Source organism: Prenolepis imparis, unplaced genomic scaffold, assembly GCF_030444845.1.
Source record: "Prenolepis imparis isolate NDT839.2.m4 unplaced genomic scaffold, iyPreImpa1.0 SCAF_1, whole genome shotgun sequence".
Classification (NCBI taxonomy): Eukaryota; Metazoa; Arthropoda; class Insecta; order Hymenoptera; family Formicidae; genus Prenolepis; species Prenolepis imparis.
Genome location: NW_028141159.1, coordinates 26,920,858 through 26,943,506, shown reverse-complemented (window position 1 = coordinate 26,943,506; position 22,649 = coordinate 26,920,858). Strand labels below are relative to the sequence as shown.

Sequence of the window (22,649 nt, the reverse complement as noted above, 5' to 3'; positions counted from 1 at the left end):
TCGCTATTGTTAGGTTGATTAATGACATTCAAGTTTTTATTTGTTATATTCAATTTGTTAAAAATAAGATTCTTTATTCTTCGATTGATCCATTTAAAAGTGAGGTCCAGGGGGTAGCCATTGTCGAGCGATATGTTAATAATTATCTCCAAGTTTTTTCTATGGAATTGAGGGTGTGAGAGCAATAAAGCTCTGTCGACTAAATTGTATATTGTTCCTATTTTATGGCACATTGGATGGTTAGAAAAATATGATAAAATTCTGCCTGAGAAAGTTTTTTATGAAACCAATCTATGTATAATATATTGTCTATATTACTTTTAAATGTAAGTCTAAAAAGCTTATGCAGCGGTCCTCCTCATATTCTACCGTGAATTTTAACCTTTCGTGATAATCATTAAATTTGTCGACAATGTTCGCAATTTCATTCGCCTGAGTTGCTAATATAATATCATCCACATAACGGTAGTAAAATATTAAGCTCGTTCCTAGACTATTTAAGATTGATTCCTCTAAATCCTGCATCACTAGATCCGCGACTATGGGTGATAATGGGGATCCCATAGGAGTCCCATAAGTTTGTTTATAAATTGTGTCATTGAAAGTAAAAAATGTGGATGATAGTATAAAATTGGTAGCTGATATAAAATCTTTTTTTGGAATTTTTGTGTGGAATTCGATATGATTCCATCTATTACTGATGCTATTGATTGCAAGATCCAGAGGGATGTTAGTGAAGAGAGATACGACATCTAACGAGACCAAAATGTCAGAAGGTCCCAATGCTTTACCAGACAGTGTTCTGCATAAATCGAAGCTGTTGTTCACATGGCTACTGGTTTTTGATAAATTCTTTAGTAATATTTTGTGAATATAAGAAGCCAGGGAATATAGTGCTGTATTGATCGACGAGACTATGATTCTGAAAGGAACGTCGTTTTTATGGATCTTGGGGAGACCATAAGCTTTTGGTAGGAGCGAATCGCTTGAATGTAGTGTATAATATTCTTTTTTAGTGATGTATTCTTTTTTTAGCCATTGTTTTATCGTGTTATTTAACTCTCTTTCGATTCGTAAGGATGGGTTGCTTTTAATAATGGAATAAGTGTTGTGATCTTTTAACAGGTCTTCCACCTTTTCAATGTAATATGTTTTATTCATTGCAACGGTGACGTTGCCTTTATCCGCTCGTGTAAATATGATGTTTGGATTATGGCGGCAAAATTCTGTTGTTGATTTGTGCATTGTTATTAATTTTTCATGTGTTGGATTTTTAGGAATGTCTTTATGTAAGTAGTGAGAAAATTGAGGAACCGCAACATTTCGTATCGTTCTGAGATTTTTAATATTATTGCGTTTTGAATTACCTTCGATGTCCTTGATGAATTGTTACTTTTTTATTTTTATTGATTGGAAGGCTGAAATTAGCACCTAGTTGTAGAAGATTGGAGACATTACTCGGAATAACTGAATCCGATAGATTAACAAACCATTTATTATTTGTGTGATCTAAAGGATTTACTAATCAACATTACATCCTGTTTATTTATACTCGTTAAGTTGGCCTTGGTTTTATATTTATATTATTTTTCAAATATTAATTTCATTACTAAATTTTAATTTGAAAAAAATATAGTATTTTTTAAAATTATCATAAATTGGCTCACTTTTTTAGCTGAAAATATTATCGAGCTATTTCCTAATAAACATATGGTACAGTTTTACTTTTTTATTAATTTTTGCTAAATATATAATAATGTATACCATGCTATATAATACTTTCAATACAAAAATGTAAAAGAATATAATTTCTAAAGTAAAATTATTAAATTAATATTATAAGAAACTCATTAATTAAATCTGGATTGATCAATAAATATAATTCTACATCTGAAATTTTGCCTGTTAAAAATATTGCGAAAATATTGAAGGTAACATCCACATACATAGATTTATTTAAAAAATTAAAGCATTAAGTTCATTGATATGTTGTATATTCTTTAGAGCAATATCCGCAAGACATAATAGATCATCTTGATTAAAACATAATATACAACCATGATCAAGAGTTCTTAATTCTTGGGAAATAACTTCAAAAGCTAGAATTGAACAGTTAAGGCTCCTGGCTCCTCGCCGACCATGTCGGAATCGTGACGTCAGAGACGAGAAAGCACATGCTAAAAATTCTTGAGTGCCATTTTTAAATAAAAAGATATTTTAATAAAACAATACTACAAAATTCTTTGGCACACTTGTAAAATTGTCCGAAAACTATCTTTTTCCCTTTATAATCAATCAACAACTGTAAAATGACCGTAATATAAAGTCCAAGTCGTCTGGTCTTTGCGCATGCGCAGTCATTCCACATGACAAAGTCCGATATCACACTCATTTTACGGTTGTTTATTAACTGTCAAGGGAAAAGCATAGTTTTCGGACAATTTTATAAGTGTGCCAAAGAGATTTGTAGTGTTGTTTCATCGAAATATCTTTTTAGAATTTGTGAATTTAAGAATTTGTTAAGAGGGAAGAGCAGAAAAAGATTTAATATTCATGATTTCATCATACAGTATTCTGCTTTAAATACACTAATAAGATATTCATTGGTATATATGTTTTTATCAATGTGTTATTGTTATTAATATTTGTATTGTCTTATATAAAATTATTTCTTTAATTATTTATTTTATTTAATTATTTCGGTTTGAAATAGATTTTGATAAACTATCTTGGATCTGTTCAAAAACGTGAATCGCCAATGTTATATTATTTTATTTTAAAGAAATTACAAAATAATAGTATTATATATTGCATGAACAATCGATAATAGGTTAGAATTTTTATTATATACAATCAATTAAATTTTTTGGTTACAGATTGGATATGTTTTATATACAGGTACGTATATTATGTATATTGTATTGTAATACAAATTTATTTTTAAATATAGAGAACAATACAGTGTCAATCTTGATGTTATTAAGCAAATTGTTTCCAGTTGATACTGCTATAAAGTAAAAAGCAGAAAGGAGTTGGTCAGTGGTAATCTTCGCGTCAAGAAATTACAGAAGACTTTATTTTTCATATAAAAGTGAGTTAATATCTCAATAATTAAAAATATGAATAATATTATATATATTTATATATATACATTATATATTATTTATTTGTCATATATTTAAATTTAAACATAAAAATGGCAAAAAAAATTTTAAAAATTATTTAATTTATAAATTATAATATTTCTGCATATACAGGATGTTTTAAGAGTAAAATCAGCATTCTATGACATAATTGTACACGCATCATTTTAAGCAAAAAGTTTAGAAAAATGTGTCTTATTCTGCACGATTATAAAGATGCATGTTCAATATTAAGAACGAATATATTTATCAACTTGCAATTAATAGAAATGTTATGAAACAATCACATTAAATTTTCGTCGTTTCTTGTTATCATGGTTATGAATGTAAACATTAGGTCACATATATGATAAGTTATGTGTTAGTTTGAAATTTTTGGTTCCTGGTATAATTATAATAATGTTTCAAGTTCACTGTTAAAATTATTATTAATTAATTAAAATTATTATTTAATAATTATTATTATTCAAATTTATTGTAAACAAAATTTAATGTAATTGTTTCATAGAATTTGGTTCTATTAAGTTAATAAATGGATTCGTTCTTAAGATTGAACATGCTATATCTTTATAACCGTCCATAATAGGACACATGTGTATATAAACTTTTTTGCTTAAAATGATGTGTACGATCGTGTCCTAGAATGCTGACCATTTCTCCTGAAACGCACCCTCTATACTATAAGACAGAGTTTTCCAAATCTTTTTAACTTACCGCCCTTTTTTCAAACATAATTTTTTTCAGCGTCCCCCTCGGGAAATCTATCTCTATCTCTTATCTTAACTAATAATATAATTGTAAGCGTAGTTGAAATAAAACAATTTGGAACTGAAATTTTAAAGATATAATCAAGTGGATAAGTTTGCTTAAAAAAATATTTCAACGCCCCCGTACTACCCCTAAAGCAAGCAAAGCCCCCACAGATCCCTCCAGCGCCCACAGGGGGGCGGTAGCGCCCAATTTGGGAAACTCTGCTATAAGAAATATTATAGAGTAATTAGCATATTTTGTTCGTTGTATTAAGAAATCAAAGATAATTTTATGTCTATAAGTGTACATATACATATCGGGTGTTCAAAACGTTACAAATTTTTATTGTCAAAAATATTGTTTCCAGAGAAAAATATTTCGAATAGAAGTTGCAATATTTCAAGGAGGACATAAGTTGATGTTATAGGTATATTTGTAAGTGATGGTTTTAAGGTCATTTTAAGGTCAACTTGATTTTTTTAAATGCACAATTACTCTATGTGTTTTATATAAATAGATTCCTTGTAACATTTTGCATAATTATAAAAGTAAATAGTCAAAAATTGGGTAAATATTGACAAAAGGGGACCCAGCCCCAATCACTTTGACCTTGACATATGTTGTCAAGGTCATAGGCCTGAGTAACCTCTAACAAATTTTAGCCGTCGCTCCTTCTTAAGAAGAAAGTTATTAACAAAAAAAGGATTTGTAAAAATTAAAATTTGTACCTAGTCTAACAGTGAAAAACTTGATGACAGAGTTCATAGAAATAGCTCTACCTATATATACCTATATATATACCTAAATAAACATTCAGTTTTTGATATAGAGTGTTCAAAAATAACATATTAATATGATGAATTAATTATTTATTGAATACATTTTGCTCAATATTTCAAAAAAAGCATCAATACGTTTATCTAAAAAAGTTTACTAAACACACACACACACACACACACACACACACACACACACACACACACACACACACACACACACACGGGGGTGCAAGGGGGGCCTTCGGCCCACCTCCCGCGCCCGCCCCACCGGTAGGCAGGGTGGACCTCGTTTTACAACTTACAGCATGTGTCCATTGTGATTGAACTCTTCGCAATGCATCCCCTACCGGCGGAGAGGGTGCGGGAGGGGGGCCGAAGGCCCTCCTTGCACCCCACCTCCGTGTGTGTGTGTGTGTGTGTGTGTGTGTGTGTGTGTGTGTGTGTGTGTGTGTGTGTGCGTGCATATACGTTTGTGATATTTTATATCTTCTTTGCAATTTTTTTTATTAATAACTTTTTATTAAACAACAAGCGACGGTTAAAATTTCTTGGAGGTTACTCAGTCCTATGACCTTGACAACATATGTCAAGGTCAAGGTGATTGGGGCTGGGTCCCCTTTTGTCAATATTTACCAAAAATTGAATGATTTACGAGATATTTTATATCTTAATTTGACATATTGTTTTATATAAAATACAAAATATCTCTAATATTTGTAAAATATTTAGTTCTCGATAATTTTACCGTAATATTTTTATGCATAGAATAATTAGACAAATCAATTGATGTAAAGAAAACGCATAGTTATGTTTAAAAAAAAATATACAATTTGTAACATGCAGCTACATATTTTTTAAACATTCCTATAACATCAACTTATATTTTCCTTGAAATATTGCAACTTTTATTTGAAGCATTTTTCTCTAGAAACAATATTTTTATAGTTAAAAATGTGTAACGCTTTATTTTGAACACCCGGTATAGTTATAAATTGTTTTACTTTACTTGTGCAATATATGGTGATTATTATTTAGTAAATTATTATTTGCTATTATTACTATTTCTTATTCTTATTTTTTATTGTTTATTTCTATTAATTATTATTTTTGCTTATTTATTTCAATAAAAATTGTATATTAGCTTCTAAATATATAATAATGTGTGTAGACCCCTGAGATATTCAACCATCTTTGGATAAAAGAAGAAAAATTAAAAAAGTTTTGGTTTAACATTACCTCAAACAATTATTGTCGGACCTACATTACAAAAATGTCATCAAAATATTTTTGTTTTCGACGATGCCTTATATGAAGTGGAAACGTCATTAAAGACTATCGACATTACTTTTAAAGCTTTCCATACACTTCACGCAAATTATCCTGTAAAACACAAATATTTAGCATCTGCTAATGTGGTGAATAAAATTGTAATCGTACTTTTGATGAGCAATTTTAAAAAAACATTTAATGAAAAAACTAAAATAATATTTTGCCAAGTAAGAGGTAAAATATAATATCAAAAAAGCAAGAAAGCAAATTTTTTTGTTGTCTTTTTCTTCTTTTTTTTTACACGGGGTAATCTTCATGGATACCCTCCGATCCCCGAGGAAGTAATACCGAACTCGTACGGCGAAAATCCCGCGAATGTTTTACTCGGACTCTGTTTACGCGAGATGCCCGGCATGATTTGCATCGCTTTGGGACAGCCCGCATTCAATGCAACATTCTTAAATAGAATTGCAACAGTTCGAATTGATAAAAATAGCAGATATACATTTTAAATCATAATTTGTCGTTAAAAAATCGACTATTTTCAAATTGAGATAACAGCGAAAAATTATCGTATCGAGTTCCGCCAAAGTGCATTTTAAAGAGAAAATTTTGAATTTTTACGTGATTTTTATCCCATTGAGCTACGTCAACTGATTCACGTCGTGCAATTCAGGAAAGTGGACCTTCTATTTATCAGTTTTGTAGGTTCTCACTCTGTCACTTGTCATTGCAAAACTGATCATTCCACGTAATCGGAACTAAAATTTTCTTAAACTATAGACTTCAAGCTTCATTTTCATTTTTTAAATACCTTGATATAATAATTATTAGCTGAGTTATAAGTTCTTAAACTTTCACTATTTTTTATTACTTTTCAAGTGTACCGCTTTTTGTGGCCGAGTTTATATATGTATATATAACTCATGATTGACATGCAAAAGTCATTGTCATATAAGCGTGTAAACGAAAGACTTATTGTTCATAGTTAATTTCCCTATTTTTGCAATTTATAATGAGTTATATTAGAATCCCACCCTTTGCTTCATAAGGAAAGTCCCTTAAGGGTTTCTGGGCAAAAATCAAAATCATCTCGATATATTAGCACATAAATCGAAAAGTTAAGCACAGAGAACCCAAAAAAAATTTGTTTTGAATTCCATATTTTCAAAAAGAATTCTTTTTCCATCCCATTTCTGTTCTAAAAGCATTCTTAAGAATTCCAAAAGAATTCACTTTTATGTCACCAATTCTGAGCCCTTTTTCGAATACAAAAGGAAATCTTTTTATATTCTATAAGAATTCTATTTTATATTTTATAAAAATTTGAAATAGTATTTTAACAGAACTCCATAAGAGGTCGCTTTATTTTCTTTCTGGATTTAAAAACTGTTCTTGGATAGATTGTAAAGGATTCTTTTGCGATGCTTCGAATAAAATATATTTTACGTTAAAAATATGTTTTATGGAAAAATGTATTTTATACGATAAATCTTTTTTTAATTCACGCTATATAGAAATATACTGCAACAAAAAATGACAATACGGAGAAATCTAGTAAAATATTTGTATTATAGTAACAAACTGATTTATCGTATAAAATACATTTTTCCATAAAATATATTTTTAATGCAAAATATATTTTAATTTATATTTCTTAATTTTAAAGAATAAATCATATTTTGATTTTTATTACAAATAAAATATTACTTTTATTAAAAGTATTATATGTTTGTACATTTTTGTACGTTTTTTATATTCTTTGGTTTCAAACCTAAATCACATTGTTTCCATTAATCGTTTTAATATCACAGATTGATTTACAATATAAAATAATGAGTATATACTTTTATCAAAACGACGTACACAAATTAGAATAATACATTAACAACAAAAAGTTCAAATACATTGAAAAGAACAATACATATATGGCAATGTTTAAAATATTATAAAACTAAACGTTAAATAAGAGTTAAGACACACACAAAATAATCTTGAAAATATTCTGTGATAAACTTTGAATCAAAAACAAAATATATGAATCACTATATTATATTTTAATAAACTATGAAAGAAAAAATAGTTTTTATACCGTTATTGAAAAAGTAAAAAAAATCAATTTTTACTTTTTAATCGGTCATTAGCGTGCTCCAGCCACTTCTTTATTATTATTTCAATATCGTTTTTAGGGACGCTTTTTATTTTCGAAATAGTTTCTGTAAGAGAAAATTTTCTAATTAGTCATATAGATATGACAAAAAAATTCAATATTAATATTTGATTACTGATTCAATAAAAAATGATGATTTGAAAAGAATGGATATTTTTTCAATTAATCGCTTATCACTGTGTAAAAGCTGATTGTGAGAATATGCAGACAAATTTGCATAGCGCATAAAAATACGCATAAAGAAATAGACCAATCCATTTCTTTATGTATATATATTATACTTATGTTATGTTATGGATCTATGACAATTTATTTGGATATACCTTAAATATTACCTATAAAATATTAAACCGACAATAAGTTGGGAAATTAGTATCTCTCGAAATTTCCGCGTATTCTTTTGACCAGACCAGGAATACTTCAAGGCTACCTAATTTATATAAAATAGCGTAATGTGGTTCTTGCACATTTGCCTGGATCAGATCCTCCAATCATTTTCATTTCATGAATCTGTAAAAAACAGGAAAATACGATTATTATTATTATTATTATTATACTTTGAATATTGTATACATACAGGAAATGACAACCCTAACAGCACATGTAGATACTAAGAATGTTCGGAGAATATCGCAAAAGTATATTGAGTATATTCTCAGAGCATTCGAGATACGTACTATGATGTACTGAGTACGTACTAAGAATGCTCTAATGTCCGTCTATTTTAGTTCCTAGTATATACTAAGAAGATCTTATGGTATATATCAGTGATATCTATAGGATATTAACGGTATATCTTCAGTATGTTACCGATATATTATGCATATATATTTAGGATTAGGGGTTGTATATATCAGTGATATCTATAGGATATTAACGGTATATCTTCAGTCTATTACCGATATATTATGCATATATATTTAGGATTAGAGGTTAGATTAGGATATTACTAAATTAATTTGTACTCTGTTTATTTAAATTTTATGAATATTTATTATAATCTCAAAACAATAAACATATAAAGGAGATGAAATATTTCATCCTATTTTTACTATTCTATATAATTAACAGAAAGTAAATAATCATTTGAATCATTTTTGCTAATTCTTATTCTAAGAATATTTAAGCATATCAGTATCAATAAAAGAGCGCGACATATAAGATATTGCACCGAAGTTACTTATATATATATATATATATATATATATATATATATATATATATAACTTCCTATACACTATATATACACTATATATATATATATAGTGTATATATAGTGTATAGGAAGTTATATATATATATATATATATATATATATATAAGTAACTTCGGTGCAATATCTTATATGTCGCGCTCTTTTATTGATACTGATATGCTTAAATATTCTTAGAATAAGAATTAGCAAAAATGATTCAAATGATTATTTACTTTCTGTTAATTATATAGAATAGTAAAAATAGGATGAAATATTTCATCTCCTTTATATGTTTATTGTTTTGAGATTATAATAAATATTCATAAAATTTAAATAAACAGAGAGACACGTTCCAACGAGAATTAAATAGAAAGAAAAATATTTAATAAAAGATAAATTAAAAGATTGAATTGAAATACAATTAAATAAAAATTTAATAAGACAAAATTTCACTTAATTTCAAATTAAGTATCTCATCAAATAATAATAGATTTGAAAATATATAGCCTAAAATATATTGTGTATATATATCTTTATACGTAAAACTTTTTCAAAATCAATCACAGATTTTCAATCTGAAATCCGGCGAGATTATCCTCACGACAGATTCTTCATCTACCGGCGTTTATTCTTAGTGTGCTGTGCTTATTTGCTCCTTTTCTCTCCCCATACGTTCTTTTGCATGGGCTAGCCATAGTTTTATTGGCGCGGAAATCTGTTCATCCGTTGCATTTTGATGCAGTTTTCTTATTACACCTGAAAAGAGTAAATAAATTTTTTTAGAATTTATTTAATAAATTTTAGGACAAATTTCTTAAATCTAATTTAGAGTAATAATTAAGAGATACTTGTATATTTCATTTCTACTATATATAAAAGGGAATGTTTAAAAATCTGAACATTTTAGTATGCTTTCTTTTTAACACTACTAAATAAAAAAAATTGTTATAGATTATTGTAACAAATAATTTTAGTAATGTAAAATAAAGAATTATTAATTCATTCTACTTACACATAATTACTTTACAAATTTGTAGCTGTGAAAATTTTTCTTTTTTCTTTGCCCCATACCAGCTGTAAAGAACTGCTACATCGTTCGAAAATATTCTCCTCATCAAATGTATACATGAACTCTTGAGATCTTTACATATAACACGAACCAATTGTTTAATCTACAATTATTTTAAAAATTGTGTTATGAAAGTTTATAAAACAAATATTTGTGTATATATGGAAATAATGTTCTCTCAAATATTTATTTGTATATAAAATTACTTTGCATATTAATATAACATTTGTCTATAAATAATTATTTTAAAACATTTAGCCAAAATATATAATTTCGTTTTTATATTTGTTATATTTATTAATTTATTATATTTTTATTTAAAAAAAAAACTTTTTTATATAAAGAATTTCTAAACAAAAATATCAATTTTGAATTTGAAAAGTAATTAAAAGATTTAAAGTTTCAATGTTTGTAAAAAAATGTTCGTATATTTTCTTTAAAAAATTATTAAAAAAGCTTGTTGAATGTAAATATATATTGTTCTTCAGAAACTTTTAAATATATTAAGTAACGGCAAATATTGTAGCACATAATAAATCCAGTAATTCCATTTTGGTAATTCTATTAATTTATGTTACATTCTAAAAATATGATACATAAAAAGTTTTTTAACAATAATTTTACTAAAACTTTTACTAAAAATTGTATCTTCCGGATAAGTTATTCTATCTTTTTTCCAAAGATACTTTGTAGAATTAATATGACAAGATTGAACTTACCATCTGGTTTCGATAAATTGTATCATTCATTAATTTCGTTTCCATTGCTTGGACATCATTTTGATTTTGCAATGGCAAATCTTGAAAAATGTCTATATTTTCTGTTTCTTCTTCTCTGATGTTAATAGCAATTGGAAGTTTTTCTACGATGAGTTGTTGATGCTTTTGAATGGAATTTATTTTCAATTCGAAACTGATTAACTTTCCAACGACAAACCGTTGAAAATTTTCTGTTTCTATGTAGAGATGAAAAATTTAATGTTAAAAAACTAGTACAGAAATTTTTTTCTTTTTAAACATTATATATGTGATTCATGTTATACTTTGAATTATGGCTGCTTTCGCGACAGAATCAAAATAATCCAGATTAAAATAATCCTGCGCTGATTGCTCAAATCTGAAATTTAAAGAAATTTCAAATTTGACCAATCACAGCGCAGGATCATTTTGATTGTGTCGCAAAAGCAGCCTATGTAACAGATAGTCATACCTGTCTACCTAAGTAAAAAAAAGACTACAGTTAATATATTACCTTGTTTATTATTCATATCGTGCTCTTTGCCTCATCAGATTGAGATTGCATATTTGATTGGATTGACATGCTTGTGGCTTGTGTTTCAATACATTCATCAACGGAATCTAAATCCGTAGTAAATGACTGTGAGCCTGCAAACGTGTCAGGCAAGGCTTCATCATCACATTGTTCACCTAAAAAAAATTAATTTTTATATTACATTTCAATGTCATAAAATTTTAATGTTTATTAGCTACAATATAAACATCTTTTATAATTATTTTAATACATAATGTTTCGAACAAAATCATGCTTACGAAAATTATCCTGTGATTTTTGTTGAATGCACGTGTCCTTCGACTTTTCATGATTACAATTTTTTTGGAAGCTATTTATATAATTATAATTACAATCTGCAATTTGTAAATCAGTATTTTGTTATTATACTTTCTTGTTTTTAGAGTTTATTTTTTCTAATGTTATTTTATTATGCTTTTACCTGTTTGTGAAACTGTTGCATTTTTCGTCGTTTTAGTTTTTGCATAATTATGCTTTTCAGGAACTTTTGGAAGTTTCGAAATAAGTGAACTATCCGATTCTTCACTGTCGTTACTCGTATCTTCGTCTAATATTTTTGCGGCTCTAATTTTTCGGGATTTTTTAAAATATTCATCTCTATCAGTACCAGAATTTAGATCCGATAACTCTTCAGCATCTTTTAATTTTTTTCTCGCCAATGTATAGTTAACTAAAAAAGAAATGTTTTACTTTTAAATAGATATATAACTTTTATATTATTAAAAATATCTATATGGCACAATAATTTATGACACGATAATATCTCTGTTACTGACCCGTTCCTGAGCCGTTCGTAGCCGCTCCTAACCCGTTCACTGCTGCTCATTCAGGTCGTTTTTGAGTTAGCATTAACGTACGTTGAAGTTCGTTTATCACAGTCTGTACTGCTCGCACGTCCTTCTCGAACGAAGTCAGCTTCTCATCTGATTCTTTCTGTTGATTCATCAATCTTTTAACGCAGGATTCCACATACAGTTTGTTGACAGCATCAATGTCAGCTTCAGGTTGCGCTACACGACGAATCTTGCGCGATCTTGCATCATAGTCTGTAGCGACACGACACAGAGCGTTTCCGCGCACGTAACTTCTCACCAATCTATCCCAATGATCGCTTGTGCCAGTTGCATCATTTCTCCGTTCGAATAATCCAAATTTGTTGATAGGCATTTTTCGATGCGAATGACGCCGATCGACTGATTAGTTTTGCCGAGAACCCGTTATTTTATAATAATGCCTGCTTCGCGAAGTTCCTCGATGATCGACAGGATCTCATTGTCGTGAGCGTTGTGGCCAGCTCGGCGCGAAGCATCGAGCAATCGTACCCGATCCACTAGCTCGTTGGGGTCGTCCCAGTGCACGTAATCAATTTTATTGTCGGTTAGCGTCATCGCTTGAGGCATGAATACACCCTTTCCAGATTTTTTCTTTTCAATTGACATCAACGGTGCGATTATTTGTTTGTATTTGTATCCCCTGTTGCTCCGTAATTGACCTTGCGCATCATATTTGCGTTTATGCGCGTTCGTCGCCAATAATATGCTCTTGTATTTTTGCATATCGTCTTCCGTGTAAATAACATCATCGGGAATCCTCTTGAAGACTAGCTCGTATAATCCAGGTGTACCAATGTACTTTACTTTGTCTATAATTATAGAATCATATTTATCCATGTCAAATCGTTTGTTACCGAGCAACATTCCATCCTTTTCGAAATAGACACCATATACGTGATCGATCTCGCTTTTTTTATCGCCACCGAGGAGAGCGCCCATGTATTTTTGTCCCAGTGGTCCGAAGTGCTCTCGCAACATTTCTTGACCTTCCGACGTTTGTAACGTGTTTCGAACGGATGTTTCAAGTGAATTGCTTGTGGTTTCGAAAACATTTTCGTTTGCGAGTGATTCGGGTATTGTAAATGGTAGGATTCTCGTTGTCGCGGACTGTGTAGAGGTGGACGGTGTAGAGCTTATCGGTGGTTCATCCAGTAAAAATCCGTCCGATGTACGTGATGTCGATGAGCGATTTGTGTTTGGTCGTTTTCTCTTTTTCGGTGTCGCATTTTCCTCCTCCTCCTCGTACAGCGGGTAACGTTTTAATTTTCACGTCTTTACTCTCAGGTTCGTTTTTCACTGCGATCAAGCTCGCGTTGTCGACAATCTTTTGTAGTGGTTCGATAATAGGTTTAAAGTGAGTCTTGACTGCGATATCGTCATCGATCTTACCAGTCTTTAAAGCACGATGTTTCTTACGGATCGATTCGCTCATTTTCACAATTTCCTTCGCAATCTTTTCACGCTCGCGAATGTTATGGTTATCAGATGGTTATCATGTCTGCAGAGTGTTCGCGTTTCACTCTTCTCGACAGAATATCGGCAGCGACTAATCGTTTTGTGGTATCGCAAACTCGTTAAATCCTTTTCTGTATCGCCCGTTTGTAAGCAAGCTGTCCTTGTCTATCACTAGGAATCCATACTTTTGTTGCCAACAAATACGACATAATTTACTGAAATCTTCATACGACATGTCGGTATTCACATGATCGTTGTACACATGTTTCAAGTTGGTACCGTCCTGTTTAAACAAGATCAGTAAGTTCGCGTTGTCGCGTATAAGATGTTTTGGTATTCTCGCGTACGTCTGACAGAGATAGAAGCAATCAACGTTCGAGTGGCGTCCCATTGAAAAGTACTCTCTTATCGTATCTTGCTTGTCACACGCCACGTCATCAAAGATGAAAATCAAGTTTGGACATGCCTCGCTCGGTGGAATGACGTCACTGTTATTGGAGAATGTAAAGTAGCCGATTTCTTCGATCGACGTCAACAAATTCTCCAGATACCGATATTTTGGCTGTTGCAGCGACTTTGAGTACACGTACACGTTTTCGAAGCAAACACCGTGCGGGCTTTCTATCAAACTAATCAAGACATTAGTTTTACCGCAATTCGAGGGGCCGCATACGATCGCGCGTATAGTAGTCGGCAACATCGTACCATGTCTGCGCATATCCGCGTTGTCCCCCACCGAGCGTAATCTGTCGTCGCAATTCGTCACGCGTATCGTCATCTGTTGTCGCACGAATCTCATTTTCCCACTCCCCGATTGAATCGAACGCTTGCCTATTTATAACTGCGCGGAACCACGAATCCCTCAGTAACGAAAAAATGTTTGTTCTGCTAACAAGTGCCTCCGATATTTACGGTTTAAGCGCCGAACAGCTGCAATTTGTGTCAAAAGCAGTTTTACTGCAATGTGAAAATCACATCCACTACGTGTGGGACAAGCTTCCGGAACACATAAAGGCGGATCCAGAGATTCAGGCCTGTCGCCGCTGTTTCGAACATTACAATCGACCGTGGCAGCGAACGCACATCGACGGTCCAGCGCCGATGATAAAGGATTGCAGCGAATGTCAGCGAAAAATATAGGTAGAGGACTATTAAATCACGCAATAAACGCACTTCCAATCGAATTCCATATCCCCGGCTATCAGTTTTGTGGTCCGGGCACGCGGCTACAAAAGCGATTAGCCAGAGGCGATCGAGGTATCAACCCATTGGACACGGCGTGCCGTGAACACGATATTGCGTACTCTCGGAGCAACGATCTCACCGAGAGACACGTGGCAGATAAGATACTCGCCGACAAAGCGCGAACTCGTATCATTGCGAGAGATTCGACTCTCGGTGAAAGAGCCGCCGCCACAGCTGTCTGGGCAGCGATGAAAACCAAGACGAAGCTCGGTATGGGCCTGAAGACAAAGAAAAAGACGACGAAGAAACGGATACTTCCGGTATCGAAACGCGGTGGCATATTGCCAATTCTACCAATGTTGGGCGCGCTTGGATCCATGATTGGTGGAGCGGCTGGTGTAGCAAAGATGGTGAACGATGGAAAAGCTGCACAACGTCAGTTGCAAGAGATGCTACGTCACAATCGCGCCATGGAAGGTCACGGATTGTATCTCGCTCCATACAAACGTGGACGAGGAGTTTCAACGAGAAAAAAGGGGGAAAAAGAAACGTCAAAGAGACGCTAAAAATGCCAAAGGGCGAAACTACTAATATACAATTGCTGCAACTGGCAAAACGTATGCGCATTCCATACTTTAGAGGTGTTTTCATGCGTGATTCGCAACCGATCGGTGGTATATATCAAAACGAGAGCAGCATCATAAATTTGGATAACGCTAAAGGATCGGGTACTCATTGGGTGGCGTACGCAAAGAGGGGGAATCGCGCTATATATTTCGACAGTTTTGGCAATCTTCGACCATCGAATGAATTGGTGCAATATTTCGGGCGGAACGTGACAAAGATACAGTACAATCACACACCTGTTCAAACTTATGATCAGAGCATCTGTGGACAATTGTGTTTGCAGTTTCTCCGAACGGTCGATACACGTGAATTTAAAGACGGACATTGCATTATTTAACTCAGTATTCGTTAAACAGTTTTGCCGATATGTCTATGACATTCACGCTGACTGGAAAGAGTAGCGTCCTCGCGGCAAACTACTTTCCCGCCATAGATTTGAGCGACGATGAATACGAACTCGGTCTAGCGGATTTTGAGACTTATCACACGATATCGAACGTGAATTCCTCGAATAATAAATTTTACTTTGGCAAAGATGACGCGGAAATTACGATTCCCGAGGGATCGTACGAGCTGCAAGCGATACATGAGTTTTTGAAACATGCAATCTTTTCACGAAAACGTCCGCGACACGCTGTTCGTGATGACGATAAAAAACACATTGACAATGGTGATTTTGAAGATGAAGAATACCCGATAGTGCTCCGCGCTAATTACAATACGATGAGGAGCGAGATCAAATGCGCCTACAGAATGAATTTTAACAAGTCTAACAACATTGGATCGCTGCTGGGATTCTCGAACCGTATACTGCAGCCGCGAAAATGGAGTCGGACATGCCGATTAACATTATCAACGTGAACATTATCCGCGTAGAGTGTAACGTGACGGCGGGTGCATACAGCAACGGCAAACTCGTTCATACGATACATGAATTTTCACCGATGGTACCACCAGGATATAAGATATCGGAAACACCGGCGCACATCATTTACTTGCCGATCATCGCGCGGAGCATTACGGATTTAACGTTACGCGTTGTTGACCAGGACAGACGATTGCTCGATTTTCGAGGAGAAGAGATCACCATTAGATTGCACGTACGACGACGACAGCGATAACGTACGTGTGCGGCGTAGGAGATGCTTGTGTTGAACGGATCGAAAGACACGAGAGATAACACAATCTTTACGGAGCCAGCGACAACAACAACAACGTCGACATTCGCTAATATCCAATCATCCGGTTGCGCCAAGAAAAAGAAACTGAACGCATCAAACGTTGTGTTTTTACAATCTTTGGGATTCGCGGTGCGAAATATCTGAACAATGACCGACATCCTCAACATCGGGGAAGAGCCAGTCTTCGACGATCGCATCATCAAAATTGAGACTCACACGTACAACCCGTTCGCCAACACCACGTTCGGACACAGTGATGAGATAAGAATACCCATACAACAACAGGATCTGTATACGTTGCCGTTTGACAGTTTTTTATACATCAAAGGAGAATTAAGGATAAATAGACCAGCCGAAGGATCTGATGTGATACTGGGAAATAATTGCGTCGCATTCATGTTTGATGAGATTCGATATGAACTCGATGGCGTGGAGATTGATCGCAATAGAAACGTGGGAATAACAAGTTTGCTCAAAAACTATGTAACGATATCATCCGATAGAAGCGTGATTATGAGAAACGCCAGTTGGAGTGATCCGACTACTGTGAATGGAAACTTCAATTTTTGCGTGCCGCTCTACATGTTATTGGGATTTTGCGATGATTACAGACGAGTGGTGATTAACACTCGTCACGAGTTGATCTTAATACGATCGCGCAACGACAACAATTGTCTGGTTGGAGATTCGACGCTGGAGCCTGTGATCAACATATTCAAGATACAATGGCGAATGCCACATGTGTTGTTGAGCGAGATTAAGAAGCTGTCTATGCTGCGCGCTCTGGAAAGCGGACGCTACCTCAGCATGGGTTTTCGCTCGTGGGATCTGTATGAGTTTCCGCTATTGCAGCGTACAACCAAGCATTCGTGGGCCATTAAAACCGCGACTCAGCTGGAGAAACCACGATACGTTATCTTTGCTCTGCAGACAGGCCGGAAGAATGTCATGTCTGAGGATATGAGTCGATTCGACGATTGTAAATTGACCAACGTGAAACTCTATCTGAACTCGGAATGTTATCCGTACGACGACATGAATCTGGACTTCGATAAAAACAGATGGTCGATTCTGTACGACACGTATGCGCGTTTCTGCAAAAACTATTACGGATACGAGTATCTCGAGCCGAGTCTCACCGTCTCAATGTTTCTACGTAACGGCCCATTCGTAATCATCGATTGTTCTCGACTAAACGAATCGATCAAGAGCGCAACCGTGGATGTGAGATTGGAATTTGAGTGTAGGAAAACGTGCCGATGAATACTTCTGCATACTGTCTCATCATACATGATCGCGTGATCCAGTACAACCCGTTGACCAACGTTGTGCGCAAAATCACCTAAATGCACCAACAATTTAGAGAGGGGGAAACATAGCAGAATATAAATCAAAGTGTTATGAGATGGTTGTCATTCTTCTTTTTAAACTGATACATCGAAGAGAGAGATTTCGTCATGTCCGTACCAACGTTTGTGGATCTACAGGGGTTTATCCTCAATAAACAATTCATTGTAAAGGAAGCGGCAATCCTGAGAAGAGGATTTATTTTATCACATTATTTTTTCGCATGTCCTGTACCATGGAATGTGCTCATAAAATCGGAGAGACACCAAGCCTCATGGTTGACTCGAAATCATCATGGATTACGATGGAATGATGGAAACGTTCCATATAGCATGGCTCAGCGTTTGATTACAACAGCTATCGTTGGTGGACCACATGAAGAAGAAGAAGAATCCATTCTCGTATATGTAAAAGGACTTGAAAAGCGAGAATGGTTAGCCGATATATTGGATGATGCGGGAAACGGTTTCATTATTGAGACCTTGGATGCTGATTACGATGATATCGAGTCTCTAAATAATCTAGATGCTAAAAACACTATGCGATGTGGAAAACATGTTAAGAATTGCGCATTACAAAATGTATTCAAAATATTTAACTGGTGGTCGCAACGCCAGAAAGAATTGCAAGATTTGGAAAAATAAAATATTTAAACATTAATGTGTTTTATCTCTTATTCCCCTTCCCTAACCCTTTCCTCACGAATCGTTTCTAAGAATTCTTTTTATCCGAGCGCCGTTTCCCCTTCTAAATTTCATAGCGCCAATAGTATTCTAGAATCTCCCACCACATTTACCCCACTACTTTTAAATATAAGCGTCATGTACAACACTCGATTAATTTCTTTATACGATCAGTGTCGCGTTAACCGTTCGTACTGGTGGTTTCACTTTTAAAATCTGGAAATATGTACTCCACCGAAAGAAGCAGCGGCTCCGGCAGACATGTGAATAATTACATACCGAATTGTGATGAAACTTCATCGTTTGAGAACAAATGCGACAAGTAAGTTTAACTTTTTCTATTTTGTCTTTATATTTTTTACAAATTGTTTTATTTTTAAACTAATTTCATTTTTACAGCTTTTCATTAAAGCCTCATGCGGTTCGTATACTATGCAAACGATATGCATTGACAGCTACGGGATTTAAATTCCTCGAAATTGGTATCAAAGTGGAAATCGCCATAGGAGATCATCGAGGAAAGGAACTGATACTATCTCTCGAAGCGTGGAAGGGACTCTACGAGCAACGTTACAATATTCAGAATCTGCTTCGAAACGACTCTAAAGATGCCTACAGTTTTATAAGCCTTGGACCACTAACAGTGCGAGTTCGTACGATTAACGACGCCAAGTTAATAAGTCTTGAATCTTCAAGTGTATGCATGATGATGATCGAATCGACGTTACACCGTATGTTCGATCTCGATCCATGCATCGATGTAACTTTTGACCGATTGGTTAAAATTACCAATACAGTCGATATCAAGTTTACGCAATTTTCAAATATCGCGTCCACTGTAAAGGATAATAAAGAAGTATTAAATGTAATACACGCTAGCGACGCCTTCAACAAGCATCAGCTCATCGATTGTGAGCTGGCAGCTTTAGTTTTTAGTTCATAATATGTAGGAAAAAAATATGTAAGAAAAAAATATGTAAAAGAATAAAAGAGTTTTTAAGTTTAAATTATGATGTAATTTCTTTGCACGCATTTCCAATCTCCATCTTTCTCCCACCCATAAGCAGTCCCAGCTCTTATACGTATAGCTCCTCAATAATTGCTTGGTCCTTGCGGGGGATGACGTCATGCGGGGAAGGGGGATCGCGAGGCTAGGGATCGCGAGGCTAGGGATCGCGAGGCTAGGGACCGAGAGGCTAGGGATCGCGAGGCTAGGGACCGAGAGGCTAGGGACTGAGAGGCTAGGGATCGCGAGGCTAGAGACTGCTAGAGAGATAGCGCTTAGGAGAGAAAGAGAGAGCGCGAGGTGAACGCGAGAGAAAGAGAGCGAGAGGCGCACGCGAGAGAAAGAGAGCGAGAGGCGCACGCGAGAGATGACGCAGTGAGGGAAAAGAACAGGAATTTTTAAAATGAATATATTAATTTAATATCAATTATTTTTAATTATGAATAAATGTGTATTATACATTTGTGTATGTGTATGTGTTTGTGTGTGTGTGTGTGTTTAAAAGAATATAAATGTATATAAATGTATAAATGTGAATATATAAATGTGAATATAAAATGGATATAAAATTATAATATAAAATGGATATAAAATTTTTAAAAATATAAATGAATATAAAGATAAGAATATATGAGTATATAAAATTTTAAGGATCGCGAGAGCGCTTAGAAGAGATAGCGCGAGGCGTTTTATGAGAGAGCGAGAGAGGGGAAGGGGAACGCGATGCTAAGGACCACCAGAGATAGCGCGAGAGGTGCACGCGAGAAAGGGATAGCGCGAGAGCGCTTAGAAGAAAGAGCGTGAGGCGTTTATGAGAGAATAAGAGGCACATGTGAGAAAGAGATAACGCGAGAGGCGCACGCGAGAGAGATGTTCGCAAAGAAATCGGCGCTCCCTAAACAATGAGAAAGAATTCCGCTTAGGGGGAGGGGAAAGGTTCCGCAAAGGCTGCCGAATATCGGCGCGTAATGCAACACGGTCTTTTACCGCGAAAAAAAACACGTCCCGACGTGTTCATTGCGATAAGCGCGACCTCCCAAGATCCCCTCAGATGGTGGACGGGAGGGGGAGGTACCGCGAGGGCGGCCGAATGCCGGCAAAATTATCACAAAAGAATTCTTCCAATGAGGAAGAAACGTCACATATGGGCAGGGGAGGGGGAGGGCGGAAGTACTGCGTCGCCTTATGGGGGAGGGGTGGGGGAGGTATCGCGAGGGTGGCCGAATGTCGGCGCTCACTTTGCGGTGTTTTGTTTATAATAAAACATGTTAGATAATTCAAAGTAATACAATACGCTGTTTTGTTTATGAAAAACAATACGCGATAAGCGTCTCTCGCACAGCGATAAGCGCCCCCGCCCCGCGTGACGTCATCCCCCTCGCCTACAAGATCCCCCCGCCCCGCGTGACGTCATACCCCTTCGCTCCGGAGAACCCCCCCCCGCCCCGCGCCCCCCTCGGAGCCCCATGGGTTAGAACTCTCATAGTATCCCTACTAGTATCAATAAATTGACACAGAGTAATGAGACGAAGACATCTTTTTACTTGTAAAGGTGTTGGGTTAACATTTCCATGTCTTCGCAATGTGGAAAATAAGTTTTCCAAAGCATCTTGGTTTAAGCGAGAAGTAAAAAAATAATAATAATCATCTTTAAAAAGTTTATCTATAAGGCATATTGAATTTAAAACTGATATTTTGATACCAGTTTGAACTGGCTTCCATGCCCCTCCAATTACAATGTGCTCAATGAAATATAAAAAATCATCAATAATTGATAATTTTTTCTGTTTATTTCCTACTGTAATTGCATTATTTTGATATCTACCATTCATAACATTAAACCAGGATCTGACTGTTCTTAAAAACCAAGCTGTAGTTAACGCATCTTGTTCCATAATTTGTAATTGCACTAAAGTTTCTAAAGCAGCTGCTGTTCTCTCACTAAATATATGAGCTGTAGCTGCAACATTCATTTTATTGAAATTCGAAGGTTTCAAGATATCTACAGTGATATTTGGCGCAAGTTTTAATTGATAACGTCTTTGACTTCTAATTGCTCAAGATATCGAAACCGAACTTCATTACAAGGTAATCCTTTAGATTGCACAATCGTTAAAGCTACTTTTATAATAAGATTATTCATTAGAGTTGACCGTAAATTTTTCAATAAGTGAGGAACATCTGGAAATATATATAAAGATTCATGCGATCGTATAGGATGAGTTACGAAGGGTGTATTGTTGTCTTTGCCCACTTTCATACCTAATGTTCGCCATACAGCTTGGTTTTTTGGTCCCATATCTGAGACAAGACCATGTACTTTGTAACCTATTTTTTCTAAATCATCAATTATTTCTAAAATTACATCACACATAACCTTTTCATCTGAAGATTTCGTTGTAAGATGCCATGCAATAACTTGTTTCCAATTTTCATTTAATCCTCTTAGCATAAAAACAATAACATTTGAACTTAACGTCTGTATATCTTCTTTGTATGTTGTTTGACCAATGAAAGATCCTAAAGCCACAGAGAAAACAAAAATATTTAATAAATTTAAGAAATTAATAAATGAAGGAGAGTAAATATATGTATATATGATTTTATGATTATAAATATTAGTAAATGATTAATGATATATAATAA

At 34.2% G+C, this 22,649-nt stretch overlaps 1 protein-coding gene, 1 long non-coding RNA gene and 1 pseudogene across 3 annotated transcripts in view; all 3 read right to left on the bottom strand.

Moving 5' to 3' along the window:
- Positions 1-9,059, bottom strand: part of LOC145938010 (uncharacterized) — a 106,189-nt gene extending 97,130 nt beyond the window's left edge. The window contains exon 1 of the long non-coding RNA XR_014425665.1: positions 8,447-9,059. This is a non-coding gene — a long non-coding RNA (uncharacterized LOC145938010). The remainder of the gene's footprint in view (positions 1-8,446) is intronic.
- A 1,251-nt stretch (positions 9,060-10,310) lies between these two features.
- LOC145938890 (uncharacterized) lies at positions 10,311-12,512 on the bottom strand (annotated as a pseudogene). Its single transcript, XR_014425751.1, has 6 exons — positions 12,503-12,512; positions 12,108-12,356; positions 11,926-12,021; positions 11,627-11,802; positions 11,095-11,330; positions 10,311-10,478 (listed from the first exon to the last, which is right to left on the bottom strand). The product of XR_014425751.1 is annotated as an uncharacterized LOC145938890 (transcript).
- On the bottom strand, positions 12,221-13,782 carry LOC145938884 (uncharacterized; the record flags this gene model as incomplete). The annotated part of the gene is made up of 2 exons (XM_083042753.1): positions 12,221-12,356; positions 12,463-13,782. A coding segment is annotated over one exon (879 nt), but the record flags the coding sequence as incomplete, so codon positions are not given.
- Between the last annotated feature and the right edge of the window lie 8,867 nt (positions 13,783-22,649).